Genomic DNA, 18,826 nt, shown 5'->3' with positions numbered 1-18,826 from the left:
CACAGGTCCTTCCCAGGTGCTACAGGTAAGCCAAGGCTTCATGCCTCCCCAGCAGGCACTCTTTTTCTATTTTGGTGGCAAATTGTGTTTTCAATTCTCTTTCCTTCTGGAAAGAGTTCACAGGGAAGATCTGGGGCTTAGTCTGGGTCTGGCCTTAGAATTTCTAGGGGCCAGGAGGTTATTTTTTCTAAGATGGAGAGGGAACAGAGCTTTCCTGGTGTGGTTAGTTCAAAGGAAGACCTACCTCCCTTGCAGTCTGGCAGTGCAGAAACTAGCTCATGATCTCCAGGACCTTTTAGAGTCATGTGTAAACCCAGGCTGGAGCCTGGGGATGGAGCAAGGGGACCCAGCCTCAACCTGCCTCTCGATGGATCTTGATGGACTCACACATCAGCTGCCTCCCTCCTGGCTTATGTAATTATTCAAATATAGCAGCTGCCTCTATCCCACTCAGTCACACCTCCTCCCCCCCCACCACCCCCCAACCAGGTGCAGAGACTTCAGGGGGAAGAGGTAATTAGGGATGAGTGGGTGGCTCAGGGTCTCCTGTGGGGGGGATCTTGGTGTTCTGGATTGGAGGGGGGTGGGGGGGCGGGGTGGAAGAGCTGGGCCCAGGGCTAGGGGGAGAGTAAAACCTTCCCCAGAGTATGGAGTCACGGGGGCCACTTCTGCCCTGACCTGTCCTTTCTGAAATCTCACATTCCTGGGGATTCTTTCCCAGGGTCAGATGCTGTATCCACAGCCCTTTCTCCTGGGCCTTTGCCCAGCTGGAGGAGGGGAGGAGGAGGAGGGAGAGGTGGAAGGTTATGAGAAGTGGCTAAAAATCCCCGCCCTGCAGTTTACTCTGCCTCTCTCAACCTCAGTTGCCCACCTGGCGGATGAGGCTCTGGAGTCTGCTGCATCCTATGCTGCCCGATTCATATCCCTGGAGATGACCTCAACCTTAGGCAGAAGGCATTTCCAAGTATCTGCTTGACTTCCCTCTCTTCTTCCCTTTCTCTGCCCACCCCAAGTCTGCCCTTCCTCTCTGGGCCAGTTCAGCCTCCCCACCCCACCCACAGGGCAGTGTAGGCTGGAAGGGTCACTGGATTCTGGGCTGAGGGGCTGAGCTTCAGCTGCCTCTTTCCTCCCTAAACTTGCGATCTGTTCTACCACTTCATCCCCCTGCCCAGCAGGAACAGGGAGCTCACTAGCCCCACCTGGGATCATCCCTTTCCTCACAGGGCAGGCAGCTCTGAATGATCTTGAACCTTACACAGCCTCAACCCCAGGTTCTGGGTCCCCAAAGCCACTTTTCTGCAGTGTTGAGAAGCTGCTCCACCTTAGAGATGCCTAGAAGCTGTGGTAGCCTTTTGTTTCTTTGTGAGCAAAGGCTTTGTCACCGGGGGGTGATTCGGGTGTGCTTGGTGTGGGAATGCAGGGAACTACGCCAGGCCCATGCCAAGGACACAGTACTCTTCCAGCCATTGTCCTTGGAGCTACAGGTGGCAGCTTCCTAACCAAGGAGGAGATTGGGAAGCCCTATGAGATGGCTTCCTGAGCTTCCTCACCCCTACCCGTTGCCAAGACCCAGATGTGGGCCCATCTTGGCTCCCAGCCAGACCGAGTCAGCCAAGGGTTTTCAGGCCAACCCTCCATGAAATTCATGTTCTGCCCATTACCAGCCTTCCCCTGGAGAGCTGAGGGCTATTTCACACTTTGCAGCCTTAGTCTGCCCAGGTGGTGGTGAATTCCCACAGAACAGGTCAGTGAGACCCCCACTCTACATCACCTGTGTCTCCACATCTATCTGCAGCCTCTTAGTGCTTGCTCCGATGTGACTCCGGATTGAGCTCTGAAGTACGTCATCTCATTTGCACACTCAAATGTGTCTGCTTCTTACTTTTCTCCATCAACATTTCTCACTTGCACCTGGTGAGGCTATTCAAAGGCTAGGTACTGGGACTGAAGTGAATACGACCTTGGCCTGTCCTTGAGGAAAATGTGATCCAGTAGAAGAGAGAAACCTGAGCAGGGGAATGAGGTGGTGGAACAGATGGCAAGTTAGGGAAAGGAAAGGCAACCAAGGGCTGCTTGATCCAGAATCTAGGGAACTCCTGCCTACCCTGTCCCCTGTGAGTGGGGTCAGGGTGTATGCTGAACTGGCCATGGAAGAATGGGCTGGCATTTGGGATGGGCAGAGAAAAGAGGACAGGGAAGTCAGTCTGGAAGGGGAGACAGAATGTACCAAGTGAAGGAGGAGAAAGCACTGGCATGGTGCTTAGGGACCAGAGGCTGCTCCACGTGGAGCAGAGGATGAGGGTGTCAATCAGGGTTGATCACAAGAGTCATCAAACGCCAGGCTAAGGAGCTTGGGCTTCATCCTGAGGGAGCTGGGAAGCCATGCAGGGATTTTTAGGAGGAGTTACACGACCATCTAGATGTTTTAGGAAAGGTGGCAATAGGTGGAAGTGGAAGAGATGGTTTGAACTGGGCTGGGGGGGCTGGAGAATGACCAGGGAGGAGAAGGAAGCTCAGGCTTGGGGAATGAAGGGAATGGGTAGATATGAGAATTACAGAAACAGAATTGACAGGCCTTCGTGATAGATTTGATACAAGAAATAGGGAAGAGGCAAGGCGACATTGAAGTTTCCAGATGGGATTAGAACTTTGCTGATGCATTTAATAGAAACAAAAGCTGTATTGGATGTTGAATATTTAAGTGTGAGGGGCCTGTCGATGTCCCCAGAAGAGATGTCCAGGAGGCGGCATGTACCAGACATCTGGGGCTCCAGAGAGGGCTGGGCCGCAGGGGCACTCACGATTGTTGGTATGTTGGTGGAAAGCTCCAGGCTCCGCGGGGGTGGGAGCATGGAGGAGAGACAGGGCCTGGTGCTCCTGTGAGGAGCACTCCTCCATATTGAGGGGGTGAAGGTAGGATGAGGCAGTGAGCAAGACAGAGTAGGTGCCGTCTGGAAGGTGGGAGGGAAACAGCCTCGCAGGGTGGAGCGGGGGAGAGCGCTGAGAAGAAGCCTTTGGCCAGGAGGAAGTAGCTGGAGCCTATGGAACCTGGGCGGAGGCTGGATCCACCTGTCGCTTTGGGCAGCCACCCACCTCATAGGAGCATCCGGCTTCCTCCCAACTCCCTCCAGCTCCCTAACAAGCGTGAACGGTGTCTGCTGACCAGCTGCAAGGGGGCGGGCCCAGCAGGGCCTGTGAACGGGACGCGCACAGATCAGCACCGTGGAGAGGGCCCGGGGGCGAGGCCTGAGGTGGGGCGGGGCTTCGCCGTTCTCGCACACGGCCTTTGGTTCCTGCGCGGACTGGGCTTGCAGGCCACTTCCAGATGGAGGAGGGCAGAAGAGGCCTGCATATTCTCAGGCTCTCCCCTTTCTGCACCTTCCCTCTTTCAGCTCTACTCTACTAGAGCCCCGATCCAACTTTTGGAGCTGTTGCTCCCTGGGCTCAACCAGTTCAACCTCTTCAAGGGAAGAGAAAGGAGGAAAGGAAAACACTGTTTACTGGGAACCTTGTAGACATTTCCCAAACCTCTTTGAGCTTGGACTTTGTGACTACATTTTTCGGATGAAAGTACTAAATCCTAAATCCAGAGAGATTAAATAACTTTCCCAGGACACACAGCAGAGCTGGGATGTTACCTTCTACCTGCGGCTCTATGTTCTGGAGTACCCAGTAGTCCTGGATCTTGCACCTCGTTCCTGCAGATGCCTTGGGACTACTGTGGAGTTTGGTGTGACAGTGGGATGCAGAGGACATTGTCCCTCCCACCTGACTTGCTTGAGTATATTCCCAGGAGATTTTCAAGGACAAGGCCTTCTGAGTGGAGGTGGGGCAGAAAGGAGGCTGAAGGTCAGGTGAGGCCTCAGGGCACCTGCTCTCCCTCACCTATGCCCAAGAGGAGCCCTCCTTTGAACTCCTCTGACTCAGCTCCTTACTGCCAGGCTCCTCCTCAGCGTGTGGAGGGGGAGCTGTGAGGGCCAAGACTGAACATGGTCCAGGGCTTTGGCTTTCTGAGGCCACAGAATGCCTTCCCCACCAGCAGGCACGGAGCAACGTAGTCCCAGAGATGGGACAGGCTGAGAAGTCAGTTTGCCTAGAGCTCTCAAGGATTAAAAAAATTCTACCTTCTGGGGCCACAGCAGGAAGCAAAAGCTCCCTCACATTTTCATTCTTGACACTTCCTAAGCCAACTTCTTTCTGTAGCACTCAGCCTACATAGGTCTCCTGCACAGGCTTGGTCATTCCTGTCCATCCCCTCACAACTGTGCACCCCCATGCCCTCCAACAGGGGTCAGGTTTCCACTTGGTTCATGGGCTTCTCTGGCTAGAGCCCAGTGTGTGCAATGGGGGTTATTCCCTCCACAGCTTGGTGGGGTGGGGTTACTGGTGAGGGTTACACGTGACTCCTCTAGCCTGGAATACACCCACTTCTCCTTTAAAAACCCAGCTGATATCCTCTCTTCCATAAATGCTCACCAACCCCTGACTAGGTCAGGGGCCCCCTCTGAGCACAATAGACCCCCTGCTTTCCTCTATCACACTGCAAGTTTCCCCTCCCCCTCCCTGGGTGCTTCTCCAAAACAAGAAACAGTTTGAGTTATATCAGATGAGGTTGGCCAGTCATGGATGTTTGTGACTGAATGAGTATGTTAGTGGTGGGGCCAGGACTCAAACCCCAATATCCTGCCTCAAGGTGTGGAGCTTTTTCTCTTATGTTCAACAGGAGCTCTGCTGAGATAACTCCCTACCTGTTCCATTGTCTAAATTGCCCCCATTTCATTGGGTTAAGTCGTCCTCCTGAGCAGTCCTCTTTGGGGGCAGGGTAGAAGTGCAGTGGGCCTTCCCCCACGGCTATAGCCTATTGAAGGTGAAGGTCATGTAGGGATGCTGTGGCTTGGTTGCCTGTAACTCCTAGTAGGAGTCCATACTCAAGCATCAGCTCCCAGTTAGAGCCACCAAGAAATGGACTCTGACAAGGCTCTGAGTCCAAAGACCATCAGCAAAAGCACATGGCCTTCTTTGTACCCAACTCCATGCTAGGAATATACATAGGATGTGATATAGACCCAGTAAGAGGGCCCAGAGGAGTTTTGCCAGGAGGCTTGGCCCTTCCATACTTGAGGGTGCAGGAGTGTTCCCCTGCCCAAGGGCCTCTGTGAGGGGGTAGCAGAAGGTCTGGGTCCCCTCCACCTGCTCCTCACCCCAAATCCCATCCTATATCAGTCCCCCTTTCTCCATTTCTGTCTCTGCTTATCACCCCCCCTTTCTGTCTTTGTGGGGGGGGGGATGCGTTTCCCTTTGCCTCTCTGATCTCTTTGTAGTTTCATCTCGATCTCTATGGGACTCTGATCCCTCTCTCCTCTCTTTCTTCACATGAGTCTTTCCCCTTTTCTCTCTGTTTCTCCCTCAGTCTCTCCCTCTGTGTGTGAGTCTTTCTTTTCCTCTTCCAGCCAGAGTGTCTCTCTACCCCTCCCTCTCTCCCTCTCTGTCTGGGCCTCTCTGTTCCTCCTCCCTCACCCCTCCCCCTCTGCATTATCAGAACTGCTCCAGTCTCCTCCCAGAGCCAGCCTAGCGGCTGAGGCAGTGGCAGCAGGAAAGGCGAGAGCAGCCAGAGCAGCTGGGGCAGCAGGACTGGATTAAGGTGTTGAGTCCAGTCTGAGTCAGGGACAGGCTGCTGTTCTTGGTCCCTGTGCCTGCTGGTCCAGGCGCCCTGCCTGGAACCCCAGGCAGGGTGGGCAGGGTGAAGTGCCACCTTAGTCTGGCTTGGGAGGCAGACGATGAGGAGTGATGGGGCAGGCATGTGGCCACTCCATCCTCTGCAGGAGTCAGCAGTACCCGGCAGCGCGACCGGCTGAGCCGTGAGTACTGTCGAGGGGCTGGGGTCCGCATGAGTGGCTGCAAAAGCTGTTAAGGGCAAGGTCCTGAGAGTCCCTCCATGGAACTGGGTTTGGCATGGAGCTGAGCCACGTGGGAAGATTGATCCTGCTCCTGGGCACCTGGTTGCTGGACTGTAGAAGTGGGGGGAGCTCTGTACAGAGTGGCGATGCCTGGTGATGTGGCTGGGTCCCACAAAAGGGGCTGGTGGTTGGTGGAGGGTTTGGTAATAAACCTGAATCATCCCTTCAGAGACTAGAGTTGGGGGGGGGGATCTGTGGTGGGTGAGGGGTGGGGGTGGGGTTCCAAGGAGCTCTGGTGCTGATAGAGACAGATTGATTCAGGACCTTGGAGAGGGACAATGTACTGACCACTGGGACTTCTGTGTGTGCACGTGTTAGGGGTGGGGGGAGAGAAAACACAAAAATTAATGAGTGGTCCTGGAGCAGGAGAGGGTCTGGGGCAACTGCTCTACATGGAACTGGGATTGGGATTCAGAGCTGCCAGTTTAGGCAACTGTAGCCCAAAGCATCCACACCAGGGAGAGCCACAGTGTTTGTCGGAATGAGGCACCTGTGCACCAGCCTCGTGTTTGCCCACGTGCAGGGGGTGCACAAGCAGGTGAGTGGAGGGGGTTCAGTGCAGGTGCCCCTCCACCATCTGAGGGTTGCTGAGGTGGCAGGCAAGTGATCAGTGTGTCTCCAAGCCAGTGGAGATGCAGGTCTATGCCAGGCTACCTGAAGGTATGTGTGTATGTGTACATGTGTGAGATGCAAGGGGACCAGTGAGGTGTAAAGGAGCCTGTGGAGTTCTGGGGTCCTTGGTGATTGGATGTGCAGTAGCCTGTCAGGGTGTGTGAGCATCCCAGTATGACCGTGAGAGTTTATCTGTGCATATCTGAGTACAGGTTGGTGTGTGTGTGTGTGTGTGTGTGTGTGTGTGTGTGTTAGTTTGAATTTGTATGTTGGGATGCATGTTAATATGTGTGCTGATCTACAAAATAGGACGACCCAATATTGAGCATGTTGTCTGATTCCACATGCATTTGTGTTTGCAGTTGTATTTGTTAGTGTGTAAATATTAGTATTGCTGTGTGTGTATGTATGTGAGTATGTCTGTATTAGCATAAGTATCCTGATGTGGATGTGTGATCATGGTGCTAGTGTGCATGAGTGTGTATGTTGGTGCTTGTGTGGCTGGTGTGTGTGTGTTTGTGTGTGCATGTCTACATGTGTATTTTCATCTGAGTGGGTGGGGGTGGATGTTTTCTGTCCCTGGTAGTTGAGGACACAGCTTGGAACACTGCGGCCCTTCTTGGCAGGCCAGGGGTTGCTGAATGTGTGACTACCTCTGAGAGTCCAGGACAATTCATTCTACACCCTGTGGTAAGTGTAGAAAAGAAATAGGCAAGAACGGTTCTGCCCTCTGGGGCCTTCTAAGCTGCCTAGACATAAAATGCTTGAGAATAATTAAGCAGCAGAGGCCAGGATCGAACTAACAGGTGGGGGGTAGGGTGGGCACAGTCTGAGCAAAGGCCCTAGGTTGGGACTGGGCATGTGCAGAGAGGAGGCTGGAGGGTAGGCAGGAATCACATGCTGTAGTTCTGAACTCGAGGCCTCTTGGGCTTTTACCTGAGGGACCTATATTATGCAGTGGAGGAGCATAATCAAATTTGGGTTTTAGAAAGCTGCCTCAGTGGCTCTGTCAGGGTTGAACTGGAAGAGAGAGAATGGGGGCCAGGAGGCCAGTGTGGAGACCACGCCAATGCAGGCATCAGTGCGGTCTGGATCTGAGTGGGCCAAGGTGCAGAGGAGCCAGGGGATCCCTGAAGAGAGAGACTGGGGGGCTGGGGAAGAGGACAAGGAAAGGAGCTTGTGGCACCTCAGGCTTGGACTGGGGTGAGGGCATGCTGTGGCGGGACCTCAGAGGTCAGGATGCCCAGAAGGAAAAGCCCCTGGAAGCCTCAGCAAGTAAGGCAGTGGAGAGAGCCCTGCAGGGTTTCTAGCTGGGGTGCAGAGGGTCAGAGGTCACAGAGCTCTCTTTGGCCAGACTGGGAAACTGAGGCTGTGGCTTTGTTACCCTCCTCTGGCTGTAGGGTTGCGGCTGAAGCTCTTCATCAGACCCAAGCCTCAGTCTCCTTCAGGCCCCACATAGGGCCTCTTGCTTGCCTGAGTTGGGTCAGCTCAGTAAGGGTTAATTGCCTTTAGGCTCCCCACACCCCCAGCTCTCCCTGCCCACCAAGCAGCTCCTGCCATTCTTCCTGCTTCCCACTCCAGCCTCCTGTCCCCAGGGACTACTGATTGCTTGGCTGGGATCTAGCCAAATGGGGGAGGCAGCACTCCTGGCAGTGCCCCCTTCAGTCTTAATGGACTGGGAGTCTCACCCTCAGCCATGCTGCTGCCACGTTGGGGCTGCACCCTTGGGCCCTGCTGCTAGCCTACAGTCTGCCCTCTCAGCATGCGCCCATCGCTGCGTGCATCCCTTCATTCCGTTAGTCACTTATTTAACAGGGACTCTGCGGTGCCTGCTTGGTGCCCACTAGACTGGTCGCTAGGGACAGAGAGTGCCCAGGCTGATGAGGGAGGTGGAGGTGAGAACGCAGAATCCTTCCCTGTGAGCAGTGCTTGCAGAGGGAAGCCCCAGGAACTAGGGGGCCACAGCAAGCCAGGGTCTCTGAGGAAGAGACACCTTAACTGGATCTTGAAGGATGGATAGCAATTGCCCAAGTAGTGAAGAGCAGAGGGAACAGCATGTAAAGGTGGGCAGGTGTAAGAGTGTGGCATGTTCAAGGGGCAGAAAGAGTTTGGGTTGGCAGGAGTGTGAAAGATGTTGAGAACAGAGGGCAGATGCAGCCAGATTCAGTAGAGTCTCAAGTGCCAGGCTAAGGGGTTTGCACTTTTCCTTGTAGGATTGGGGAGCTTGGGAAAAGCTTTTGAATAGGAAGCCTCCCCTAGGAAGCCCACCTTGGTTCTCTCATCCTATGACTCCATGGCCCACCCTGAAGTCTCTTTCTCTGATGCTACAAGATCAAAAATGCGGCCCAGTTTCAGCCATCCCATGGTGTCGTCCCCTGTGTGTGAGCTCCTTACTCAGCTAGCTGAGTTCCTCCAAGGCAGGAGTCACCTCCAGATGCTTCCCTACTCACAGCACAGGGCTGAGCACCGAGGCTCAGTGCAGCCTCTGAGTGCAAGAGGACATAAGGAGCATCTGAGCCACCTTCAATAACTCGCTTCATTCCTCTCTGCAGCTTGCTCACAGATCTATCTAGTCCAGCTTACATACCCCAAGGGACAGGATGCTCACCCCTTCCTGCTTGAGCAACCCTTCCCTTGTAGTGGCCATACCTGCCCTGGGCTCAGCTACAGGGCCTGGCTGCTCCTAGATATCTGGCCTGGCCATGTGTCATTTCTCTCTCCTGGTCACTGTCCTTCCTTCTAAGCAGGGCCAAGCTGAGGCATAATGGTTCAGGAGTGGTATGAATACATCCTGGACAGAGAGAGATATGAACAGATGGTAAAACTGAGAGGGGGCAGTTTCTGACCCATCTCAAAACATAATGATAAAGAAGCAGGCATGGCCAGAAAAGGGAGTGAGTATAGGCCACAGGAAGAACTTCCTACCAGCACAGAGGGGCTGTGGGATCTCCTGGCTTCAGGAGAGGGAACTAGAGGCAGAGGCATTCTCCCTCCCTGCCCCTCCTGCATGTGAGTGATGTCCTCCAGGCAGAGGGGGACTAGAGAGGCCCAGAGAGACAGGGGAGGGGGAGGGGGTTCATCCATCCCAGTCCTTCACTGGGTTGCTGATCCACCAGACATGGCAGCCGCACGAGGAAGTGGACAGAGCCAGTGACCACGTGGAGGGAAATCATGGTCTTTCCTACCTCTGCCAGTGCCAGGGGAGGCATTTAAGAAGAGAGGCTTGGGGGCTGACCGTTGGAGGAAGAATCACTTCTCCAGGCAGAATTGAGGGCCAACTCCAGGAAGAAAGAATGCCATGTGCAAAGGCCTTGAGGTGAGCAAAAGCATGGCTTTGCTTTTGCAAGAACTGTGGGAGTTCAAAGTGATCTAAGCATGAAGTGCAAAAGCGGGGGAAGGACTGGGCAGCGATGAGCAGAAGGGTGAGGGAATTGCTGTGTAGGCATAGTCTTCAATTTGCAACTTCTCCATTTCTCCTAGATCCCCGGCAGTTCTGCTAAGGGGCTTCTCCTTGCTTGAGTATGGGCTGTTTAGTGAAAACGAAGAGATTCTGGAAGTTGGGGAGAGGCAGTGGCTGAAGAATGTGGACCCCTTCCAGAAAGTGGCATGCAAATGAATGCAAAGTAATATGCAAATAAGCCAGCTTGGGCTTGGCAGCTTGGACCTGATTGGTGAGACTTCACCCCCTCTGCCCCACCCCCCAGACAGCGGGAACTGCCTTTCCTGCTCTGAGTGCCCAGCTTGTCTGAGCCGCAAGATTGTGGCCTCCAGGGCGGGGGTGCGGGCTCCCTGTCAGCAACCCCATCCTCTCAGGAAGTCGATATATATTTAGTAACAGGGATGTTTTCAACACATTTATCTCCCATTGTTCAGCTAGCTGCCCGCTCCCTGTGAAAGGCCAGGTACCCAGTGAAGTGATCCAATTTTTAAAGTCCCTGAAGTCACCCTTTTTACTGCCCTCCCTAAAAAACAGGAGGCAACTGGGACTTGGTGCAGCAGAAGAGATTTAAATCAAACATCTGGGAGGACTTCCCAACAGTGTAGTTGCTGAGATATGTGGACTTTGGGGCTTGTGGGCTCTCACTCTTTGGATGGTGACCCTGAGTTCAGAGGAGGCTTTGGAAAGTAGAACAGAGAAGGTGACAGACAAGCAAATGTTCAAATTTCAGCACCATTACTTTGTAGCTGTGTGGTCCTGGGCAACCTACTTAACTTCTCTGAACCCCATGTGAGTAGTGGAGTGGGAATAACGATACTTTCCTGGCAGGATGACTGAAGAATGTGGAAGTGGAGAGTGTACTGCCAGGCATGTAGCAGGTGCTCATAAAGGTTAGCTGCTGCCATTACAAACCACCTACATGCACCTACGCTTTTAGAAAGATTCAGTGGGGCCTAGAGTGGGGGAGACCGGAGCTGGGAGCCCAGAAGCTGTCATTGTGTGGGAGACAAGGAGGTCTGAAAGAAAGCTGTGGTGGTGGGAATGGTGAGAAATGTGGATGCTCTGTGGGAGGAGCTGAGGGGCCTCAGAGACATGTGACCACTTCCCGGGGCAGCCCTGTCTGGTCTAAGATTAATCCCCAGAAAATACAGTAGAGGAAAGTGTTTGGCAAGAAAAGGTTTAAGCCTGTAGCCATGTCCATGATGGTGTGTGAGTCATTCTGGGAGTTGTAGTCTGGCATAAATCTGCAATAAGTACACTTATTACTGCCCCTCCTTGGATCTAAATCCGCACCCTGCAGCTGAGGCTGCCTGGGGGCAGGCCCTTGTTGGGTGCCGGCAAATGCAGGGCTCAAAGGTGAAGCAGCCTCAATCCCTTCCCTCAGGAATCCCTCAGCCTACTATGTATTGGGGGGTGCAAGTTGCGGCAGGGATAAAAGGATTAAGCCATAATTATGGCTCTTCACAAATTCACATACAAGTTTACAGCTTCAGAGCACTGTTTCACATCTATGATCTCATTTAATCCTCACTACGAACACAAGAGACTGATGCTCTCTGGATAAAGAAGCAGAGGATCTGAGAGGGGAAATAACTTGCCCAGAGGTATTCATCCAGTGATGGGTGGAGTCAGGCCTGGAGCACAGGTCTGTCTGCCCCCCAAACTCCTGCTCTTTCCATGGATTATAGTTCCAAAAGGCAAAGGACAGGCCATGAAGGACAGGCAAGGTATGAACAATTAGACATCTCAGCTGAGGAGAGCTGAGCTAAGACCTGGCTCAAGGGACAGCAGGCAAAGGCTGAGGCTTGATTCCAGGCTCAGAGTTTGGACTCCCTGCTGTAGCCCACTATGATCTACCCAGGGGTTTTGTGCAGAGACAGGACCTGAGTAGAGTTGGGCTTTGGGAGGATTGATCTTAGACCTGGGCTGACTGAATTGGAGTGGAGAAATCCAAAAAAGCCTGAGGCTTCTGAAATCTGACCTCGGTGCTCCCAACCTTTTGCTCCTTTTCCTCCTCCACACTTCTTCTCAACTTTTTCTTCCTCTTCTTCCTCTCCCTTTGGCTCTATTCCCTTCCACTCCAGCCTGGGAAAGGAAGGAGACCATGTACCATATGGCTGTGCTGTTATGCCACATGTCTCCAGCAGGGGTTGCTGTCACTTGCTGTCCATTTCAGCCTGGATCTTCCTTATGTTTGAAAGGCCAGAGAGAGGGAGACGGAAGAAGCTGGACAAGGAGCAGAGATGAGAAGTGGAGAGAGGACAGCCCATGGTTCACTCCCACTGGGCCAGGGATGGGAGGACCCTGCTGAAATGATACAGGGAGAACGGAAGGCCGAGGAAGGGCTGGACCCCACACAGTGGGGACAGACACACTGGAGGGATTAAGCCAGTGAACAAGAAAGTTTATCCTCACAGTCTTCTGGAACAGGTTTAATTTGGACATGGATTTAGAATGACATTGCATTTGAAGTCTGGATTTCTATTAGATTGTGAATTGCCTGATACTGAGATGGGGGTGAAATTAGTTGCTTTCTTTGTACCTAAGTGTGTGTGTGTGTGTTGTGTGTGTGTGTGTGTGTGTATGTATGCCTGAATGTGAGCTTCCAGTTGTGCATGTATGTATATAGATCTGAAAGGGTGAGAGCGTGTGGATCAGTATTTGTATAAAAGTGTGAACATATGTGTGAACATTTGAGTGTTCATTTTTATGCCTCATTTATTGGTAAGTGGTCATGTACATGCAAATGTGGTTTGTGTGTGTGTGTGGACCTATGTGTAGAGTATTATATACATATGTTCTAGTAACACTGTGTGTGGGTGTGGATCTCTGTTATATGGGTGTCCATGTTTGAGTGGATGAGTGAATGTCTGTAAAGGCACATACACCTGCTCTGCTGACACAGCAAGGTCTGGCTACTCAACACTTTCTCTCCTGGGTCCTTACCTGCCTGAAGATGGAAATAAGATGTGTGTATGCTGAAGGGTTGTCATGTGTGGGGCTGGGATTTCCTCAGGGGACTCTGGGAGCCCTCCCAGTCAGTGAGGACCCCAGGAGGATCAGGTTGTCATTGTGTTCAGGCTCAGATTGAGTCAGTCAGGATCTGGTCTATTAGGTTGAGATGTTAGACATGGCTGAGAGGTGTCTAGGTTCCATTCTCCCGAGAACTCTTAATAGTCACACCTGCACCCACTAGAGAGTTTCAGGGACTTTCAGCTCAGTCCCTTAGTTGTATAGATGCAAATATTGAAGCTCAGGAAGTGAGTAGTGATTAACCCAATGTCACACAGGAGGACCCAGGGCCAGATGGCAGGGCATGGAGCAAAGAGAGGGCTGTGTCTGGCCTCCATCCCTCCCTCCCTCTCTCCTTCTAAGCTCTGGAGGAGGTTGGGAGCTCAGGGTAGAGATCCAAGTCTTTGGCAGGAGGCCACCTCCTGCACCTGGGCATTTCCACTCCTCCCAGGCCTCTGATGTTGCCTTTGAAGTTTGGACCAGAGCTTCTGCCTGCTGTGGGACGCCTCCCAGGAACCTGTGAAGTCTGTTGTGCCATGGAGCATGGAGACTCCATGGAGAGAAGCTGCATGGTGGGCTGGGACTCGACAAGAGGCCTCCTCTAGAAGCCTCAATTCCTTCACCTTTGCATCAGAAGCTTTTTAGGTTTCTACTGTCCTAACATTCAAGGCTTTCCCTATAATCTCTCCTTGGGCTCTTAGTACTGAGATAGCATTGGCATGGTGGGGGAATCCTGGAGGCCCCAGTTGACTCAGGGCAAGGGTGGCAGGGCAGTCCCATAGGGGAGGGGCAGCTTTGGGAGGGAGGGATAGACTTCCTGTCTATGGTGGGGGGTGCGAATTGGCACTGGGCAGCCTGGTTAGGGAGGCTGCAGATGAGGCTCCTATCCTAGCAGCAAAGTTAGTTGCAAGCTCTCTGAAGTCCATTCAAGCTATAGCTGCCATGGAGGGACCAGAGAAGGACACGCCTCAACCCCCTCAGCATGGGGAGGCTTCAGGCCCAGAGTGCTCCCCCTGGCAGTTTGGGCAGTGGGCAGGTGCATGGTTAGACTGGCAGCTGGAAGCAGGGAGACCCCCTTCCCTGTGAAACTGGAGAAAAACGTGTCTCCCTGAAGGCTTGGGACTGGAGGCAGGGGCTGGATGTGAGGACACTCTGGTGGGGACAGTGAGGGGGTAATGATGGGTAGGACCAGGCAACTCTGCAGCAGCTTTGCCGGTTCAGCACTGGTGAGGCCAGAGCAGACAGACAGACAGACAGACAGCTTCCTTTGTGCTGAGTTATGGGAGGATCTAGGGTGGAGGATATGGCTGGAGGTGCAGACATTGGCTCTGAATGGAGCAGAGGTGGAAGCTTCCTGATGCTGGGGGCTGGGCTGGAACTGGACAGGAGAGGAGAGAAGCAGGCAGCATGGTGTAGCATCCTTCCCATGCCAGCAAATTCAGTTATTCTATACCTTTGTGTGAGGTGGTGTTTGAGGGCTAGATGAAGAGAATAAGGTTTATAGACTGCCCTTCAACTATTCTTCAAGGAGCTAGCCTATCTTATAGATGACACCCTTAAGTGGTTTAAGTGAAGGCAGTTTGATGAAGCAACTACTATGGAGGTGGGGCAGGATCAGGTATGTTGAGGTACTTAGGACTAGCAGCTGAGAAGCCAGAGGGGCAAGAAGAGTTCTCCAGATCAGAGAAGGGCTGTCAGAGGAGGTGGGGTTGGTGAAAGTGTAAATACTCCACCTTCATTGGCAGAACCCACCTGGAGGCCAGAGGGCAAGGAGGTAAGGGATGCGAAGCAGCACTAGGAGTCAGCCTCAGGGGCACAGAGCACTGTAAACAGGGTGCATATCTGGAAGATCTGGAGGGACAAAGGTTGATGTGAAACTGAAGCCCAGAGAGGGTGCCAACTTGCCCAAGGTCACACAGCTGGGTGGGCCTCAGAGCAGAAGCTGGAAGCCGGGCCCCGCCTCTGAGCACCCACTTTGACACATTCACCGCATGCCCTCAGTCATCTGCTGTTGCACTGGAGCCACTTCCTGCTGAAGAACACCATTTGGGCCATGGTTATCTTTGGGGTTAGGAAGCTCCAAGTGAAGGGTTAGACAGAGTGGCCAGCGGGAGGCTGGGGTGGAGACTCAGGTGAAAATCAGGCAGGCTGCATCAGGGGTGGCTGAGGACATGAGCTGGATAGACAGGCCGCAGAGTGACAGCCTCCACCCCTAACTCACCTGCCTGAGCTGCGGCACTAGTGCCCCAGTGTCCAACCACCGGTGCAGGGATGTGTGGCAGCTTAGACCCCCCTCCAGGAGCATCTCGCCCTGCCTCATTGGGCTGGTGGCTTCCACACTCCAGGGCACCACCATGGCACCAGAAGTCACCCCCTCAGACCATGGCTGTGTCACCGTTACCTCATCTCTTGATGACACTTAGGGCCTGTCCACTGCCATGTCTAAGAAAAGTCCTCCTTTTTAAGACTGTGACCCTGGAGTTTGATCTCAATCCTTCTTGCTCTCTAAAGCCTGGGCCTTGGGCTCCACGGGAGACAGTCAATGTGATGGTCCCTTCCTGGTGCTGGGTGGTCAGAGGCCTTGACCTAGCCAGCTCACCTAGGTGCTGTGTGCCAGTGGGATCCACTGCTAGCCTCTGCAAAGCCCCAGGCCACAGACTCAGTATCAGTGATAATTAGCATCTCTGGTGCAGCTTCTGTCCCACTAAATGGTTGGCAATCATTAGATGCTATTGTGTGCAACTGGATCCCATCTCCAGCACCCCTGTCCCAGGCGCCTCCTCTGGCCTTCCTCAACCCCCCAGCCTGAGCTAAGGCACCAAGTGTGTGGCCACAAACATACAGTTCCAGGCATAGGCAAACAAACATGCATAAGCAGAGGAAAACTCAACAGACACAGAAGCCCACACACAAAGAGGCAGACAATAATACACACGCATTCAACACACATCAATACACACCGAGAAGCAAGCACTGGGTGAATCTAAAAATTGACCTGGAAACAGCAGAAACAGAATGAATTGCAACACCTGTGCACACAACTCAGGTATACACACCCAGGCATGCAACACAGATGCAATTCAGCCCATGCATTGTGCACACCGCGAATACTCTCACACTCAGCAGAGAGACTGCCCATCAGGCAGCCAGGCCCAGCTACCTTTAGTTCCCCACCTGTGCAGCATCTCCCACCTCTGGGCTGTTGCATATGCTGTTCCTTTTGCCCGGAACAATCTTTCTTGTTGCCCCTTCCCTTAACCTGGCTAATTCCTATCGTTCTTCAGGTCTTGGCTTCCCTTCCATACTCCTCAACTTTGGAGCGCTCCCCTGCCACATGGCACCAGTCTTTGACTTGGTAAGGTGGTGACTGTGGTTGTGAGTAGGCAATTAGGGCCAAGAAACTGGGAAGAGACACATCTGGCAGGGGTTGGGCAGGGAATGAGTCACGAATAGCATCGAGCAGGCGTTTAAACCATGGGCTGGCATAGCCCGTTGCCCTGTGCCTCATTTTTTCAGACTCTGCCTGACTTCTTCTGTGCTTCCTTCAGGCTTGCTGCCTGACCCAATTTCCTCCTTCCCAAAGTAGGCCCTGCCTCTTGCCACCTCTCTGAGCTCACATATGCTCACTTGCCTCCTTTGTTTGGGTGTACCCTGCCTCTACTTCCAAGCCCAGTGAAAACCTCATTATTAAGGCCTGCGGTCAGAGGCACATCCTCCATGCCTGGCTTCCTAACCCATGCCATTTAGTAGTAGAGGTGAGTGATTACGAACACAAGCTTTGGGGAATGTCTCCTGGTTCAAATCTCGGCTCCTCCACTTCTTAGCTGTGGGACTTTTTCCCCTCATCTGTGAGAGGAGGATGCTAATAGAGCCCATCTTATCAGGGCTGCTGTGAGGATTAAACGAGACGAAGTCTGTGATGCACCTGGTGCACAGTTCAGCTCTGTCTGCGGGCTGCACCAGAGCCGGGGGAGAGCTAATGAGATCGAGGATGTGTAACTGCCCCCAGGAGGTGCCTGGTGAGTTCTTGCTAATTGGAACTGAGTGAAACAAACATCTTCTGTGTGGCACCTACTATGTGTCCGCCATAGCTGGTTCTTTGCATCTCCCCACCTCAGCTTCTGCACGGCTGTTATGCCATGGGAGCCCAGAAGGTGGGGGTATGACTTCTTTCTTCAAATTTATTTTTTGTATCCATTTTATTGAGGTGTAATTATATACAATAAACTCACCAATTTAAAATGTATGATTCAATGAGTTCTGATAAATATATACAGCCATAGAACTGCCATTTCAATCAAGAAAGGAGTATTTTATCATTCCCCACCCCCTACAACTTCCCTTTGCAGTCAATCCCCTTTGGGGGCATGACTTCTTACCAGGCTATGAGAGGGGCTGGGTTTTCCTGGAGCTGACAAACTGGGCACATAGAGGGGGGCTGCCTCTGACAAGCTGGGAGATGCCAAGGACCTGCTCGACCTTTCTGGGCCTGGTCCTGGGCACTGGCAGAGGCAATGAGGCAGGGAGGGGAAGGGGTGCTCAGGATATGGTCTTCTGAGAGGAGGCTTTTGGTCTGAGGGCTCATTCAGCTGGGAGTGATGACCTCATCCATCCACAGAGTGAGCGACAAAGGAGAAAGTTGGTTTCCCACAAGCCTGCCCCTCCTCGGTTCAGGTATACCTGTGGCCCTGGAGGATATGGCCACACTTTGGTCCAGTCTGGGGCCTGTCCAAGATGACTCCACTTCCCTCCCTATCTCCCCGTACTAGGGCCATAAACCCCTCCGGGGATTATCAGTTCCCTGAAAATAAAGGGGGCACTTTTGATCCCCAGTTCTAGAACCAAATATTAAATCAATTATGTAACTAGCAATAAATTACTTAAAGTAGTGACTCACTCAGCTTAATTAGAGCACAAGCAGGGAGGGATTAAGGTATTTTTAGAATGCACACCTCACTCACTCCCTCCTGAGGGGGAGGCCTCTGTGCAAGGTGGGGGTGGAGGAAGGTCTGGGAGCTCATGGAAGCACCTCGGGCTCTGCAAGGAGAGGAGCACTGATCCTCCATCCCACTGAGGTCCCAACAAAGAGAGGCCAAGTTTGAGCACAGCAGGAGGGATTCAGATCAGACTCAAGGAACGCTTTTCCGTGGTGCTTATTGGGATGGGTAGACTAGATTATGAACTCTTTGAGGGCAAAGATGAGCTCTGTGACTCCCTTGCCCCACTTGGAAATGGAGTAAGAATGAACTCTGGCTGGGTGGCTCAGTTGGTTGAAATGTCGTCCTGTACACCAGAAGGTTGCAGGTTCAATCCCGGGTTGATGTCTCTCTCTCTCTCTCTCTCTCTCTCTCTCTCTCTCTTTCTCAAATGAAATGTGGGGCTTGAATTCTGCCCTTACTGGTAACTAGTTGTGTGGCCTTGAGCAGATTCCTTTCACTCTAATCTTCAGTTTTCTTCACAGTAAAATGGGCATAATAATATCCACCTTCATACATATTATAAGAATCAAGTAGGTTAATGTGCGTAAACCAAACCTCAGTGCTGACTTACAGGACCAAAATCTCCAAAAGGACAGGAATTGGTTTTATTTTGTTCACTGTTGTATCTCGAGGCCCATTACAGGCCACATGTTAAGGGGTCAATAAATGCTTGTTGAGTGAATGCATGTTAGTTTCATCCCCATTCTCCTGCTTCAAATGGGCTCCTTGTTTCAGGTTCTGGGAATGAAGAAACTAGGTGAGAAGAGGGCAGGGGTGTCTCGTGGGTGGAGTCTGGACTTTCTCCACTAGGCTGAGGGCCCTGTGAC

At 52.6% G+C, this 18,826-nt stretch overlaps 1 protein-coding gene across 1 annotated transcript in view; it reads left to right on the top strand.

Annotated features, from left to right (window-relative positions):
* The first annotated feature begins 5,568 nt into the window (after nucleotides 1-5,568).
* PDE2A (phosphodiesterase 2A) overlaps nucleotides 5,569-18,826 on the top strand; it is an 89,646-nt gene continuing 76,388 nt past the window's right edge. Inside the window, exon 1 of the mRNA XM_090265092.1 lies at nucleotides 5,569-5,858. Coding sequence (XP_090121218.1) covers nucleotides 5,788-5,858 — 71 coding nt within the window. The 5' untranslated portion in view covers nucleotides 5,569-5,787. The remainder of the gene's footprint in view (nucleotides 5,859-18,826) is intronic.

This window comes from Furipterus horrens, unplaced genomic scaffold, assembly GCF_987537825.1.
Source record: "Furipterus horrens unplaced genomic scaffold, mFurHor1.1.pri manual_scaffold_2, whole genome shotgun sequence".
Lineage (NCBI taxonomy): Eukaryota > Metazoa > Chordata > Mammalia > Chiroptera > Furipteridae > Furipterus > Furipterus horrens.
This window is presented reverse-complemented; position numbering and strand designations above follow the sequence as displayed.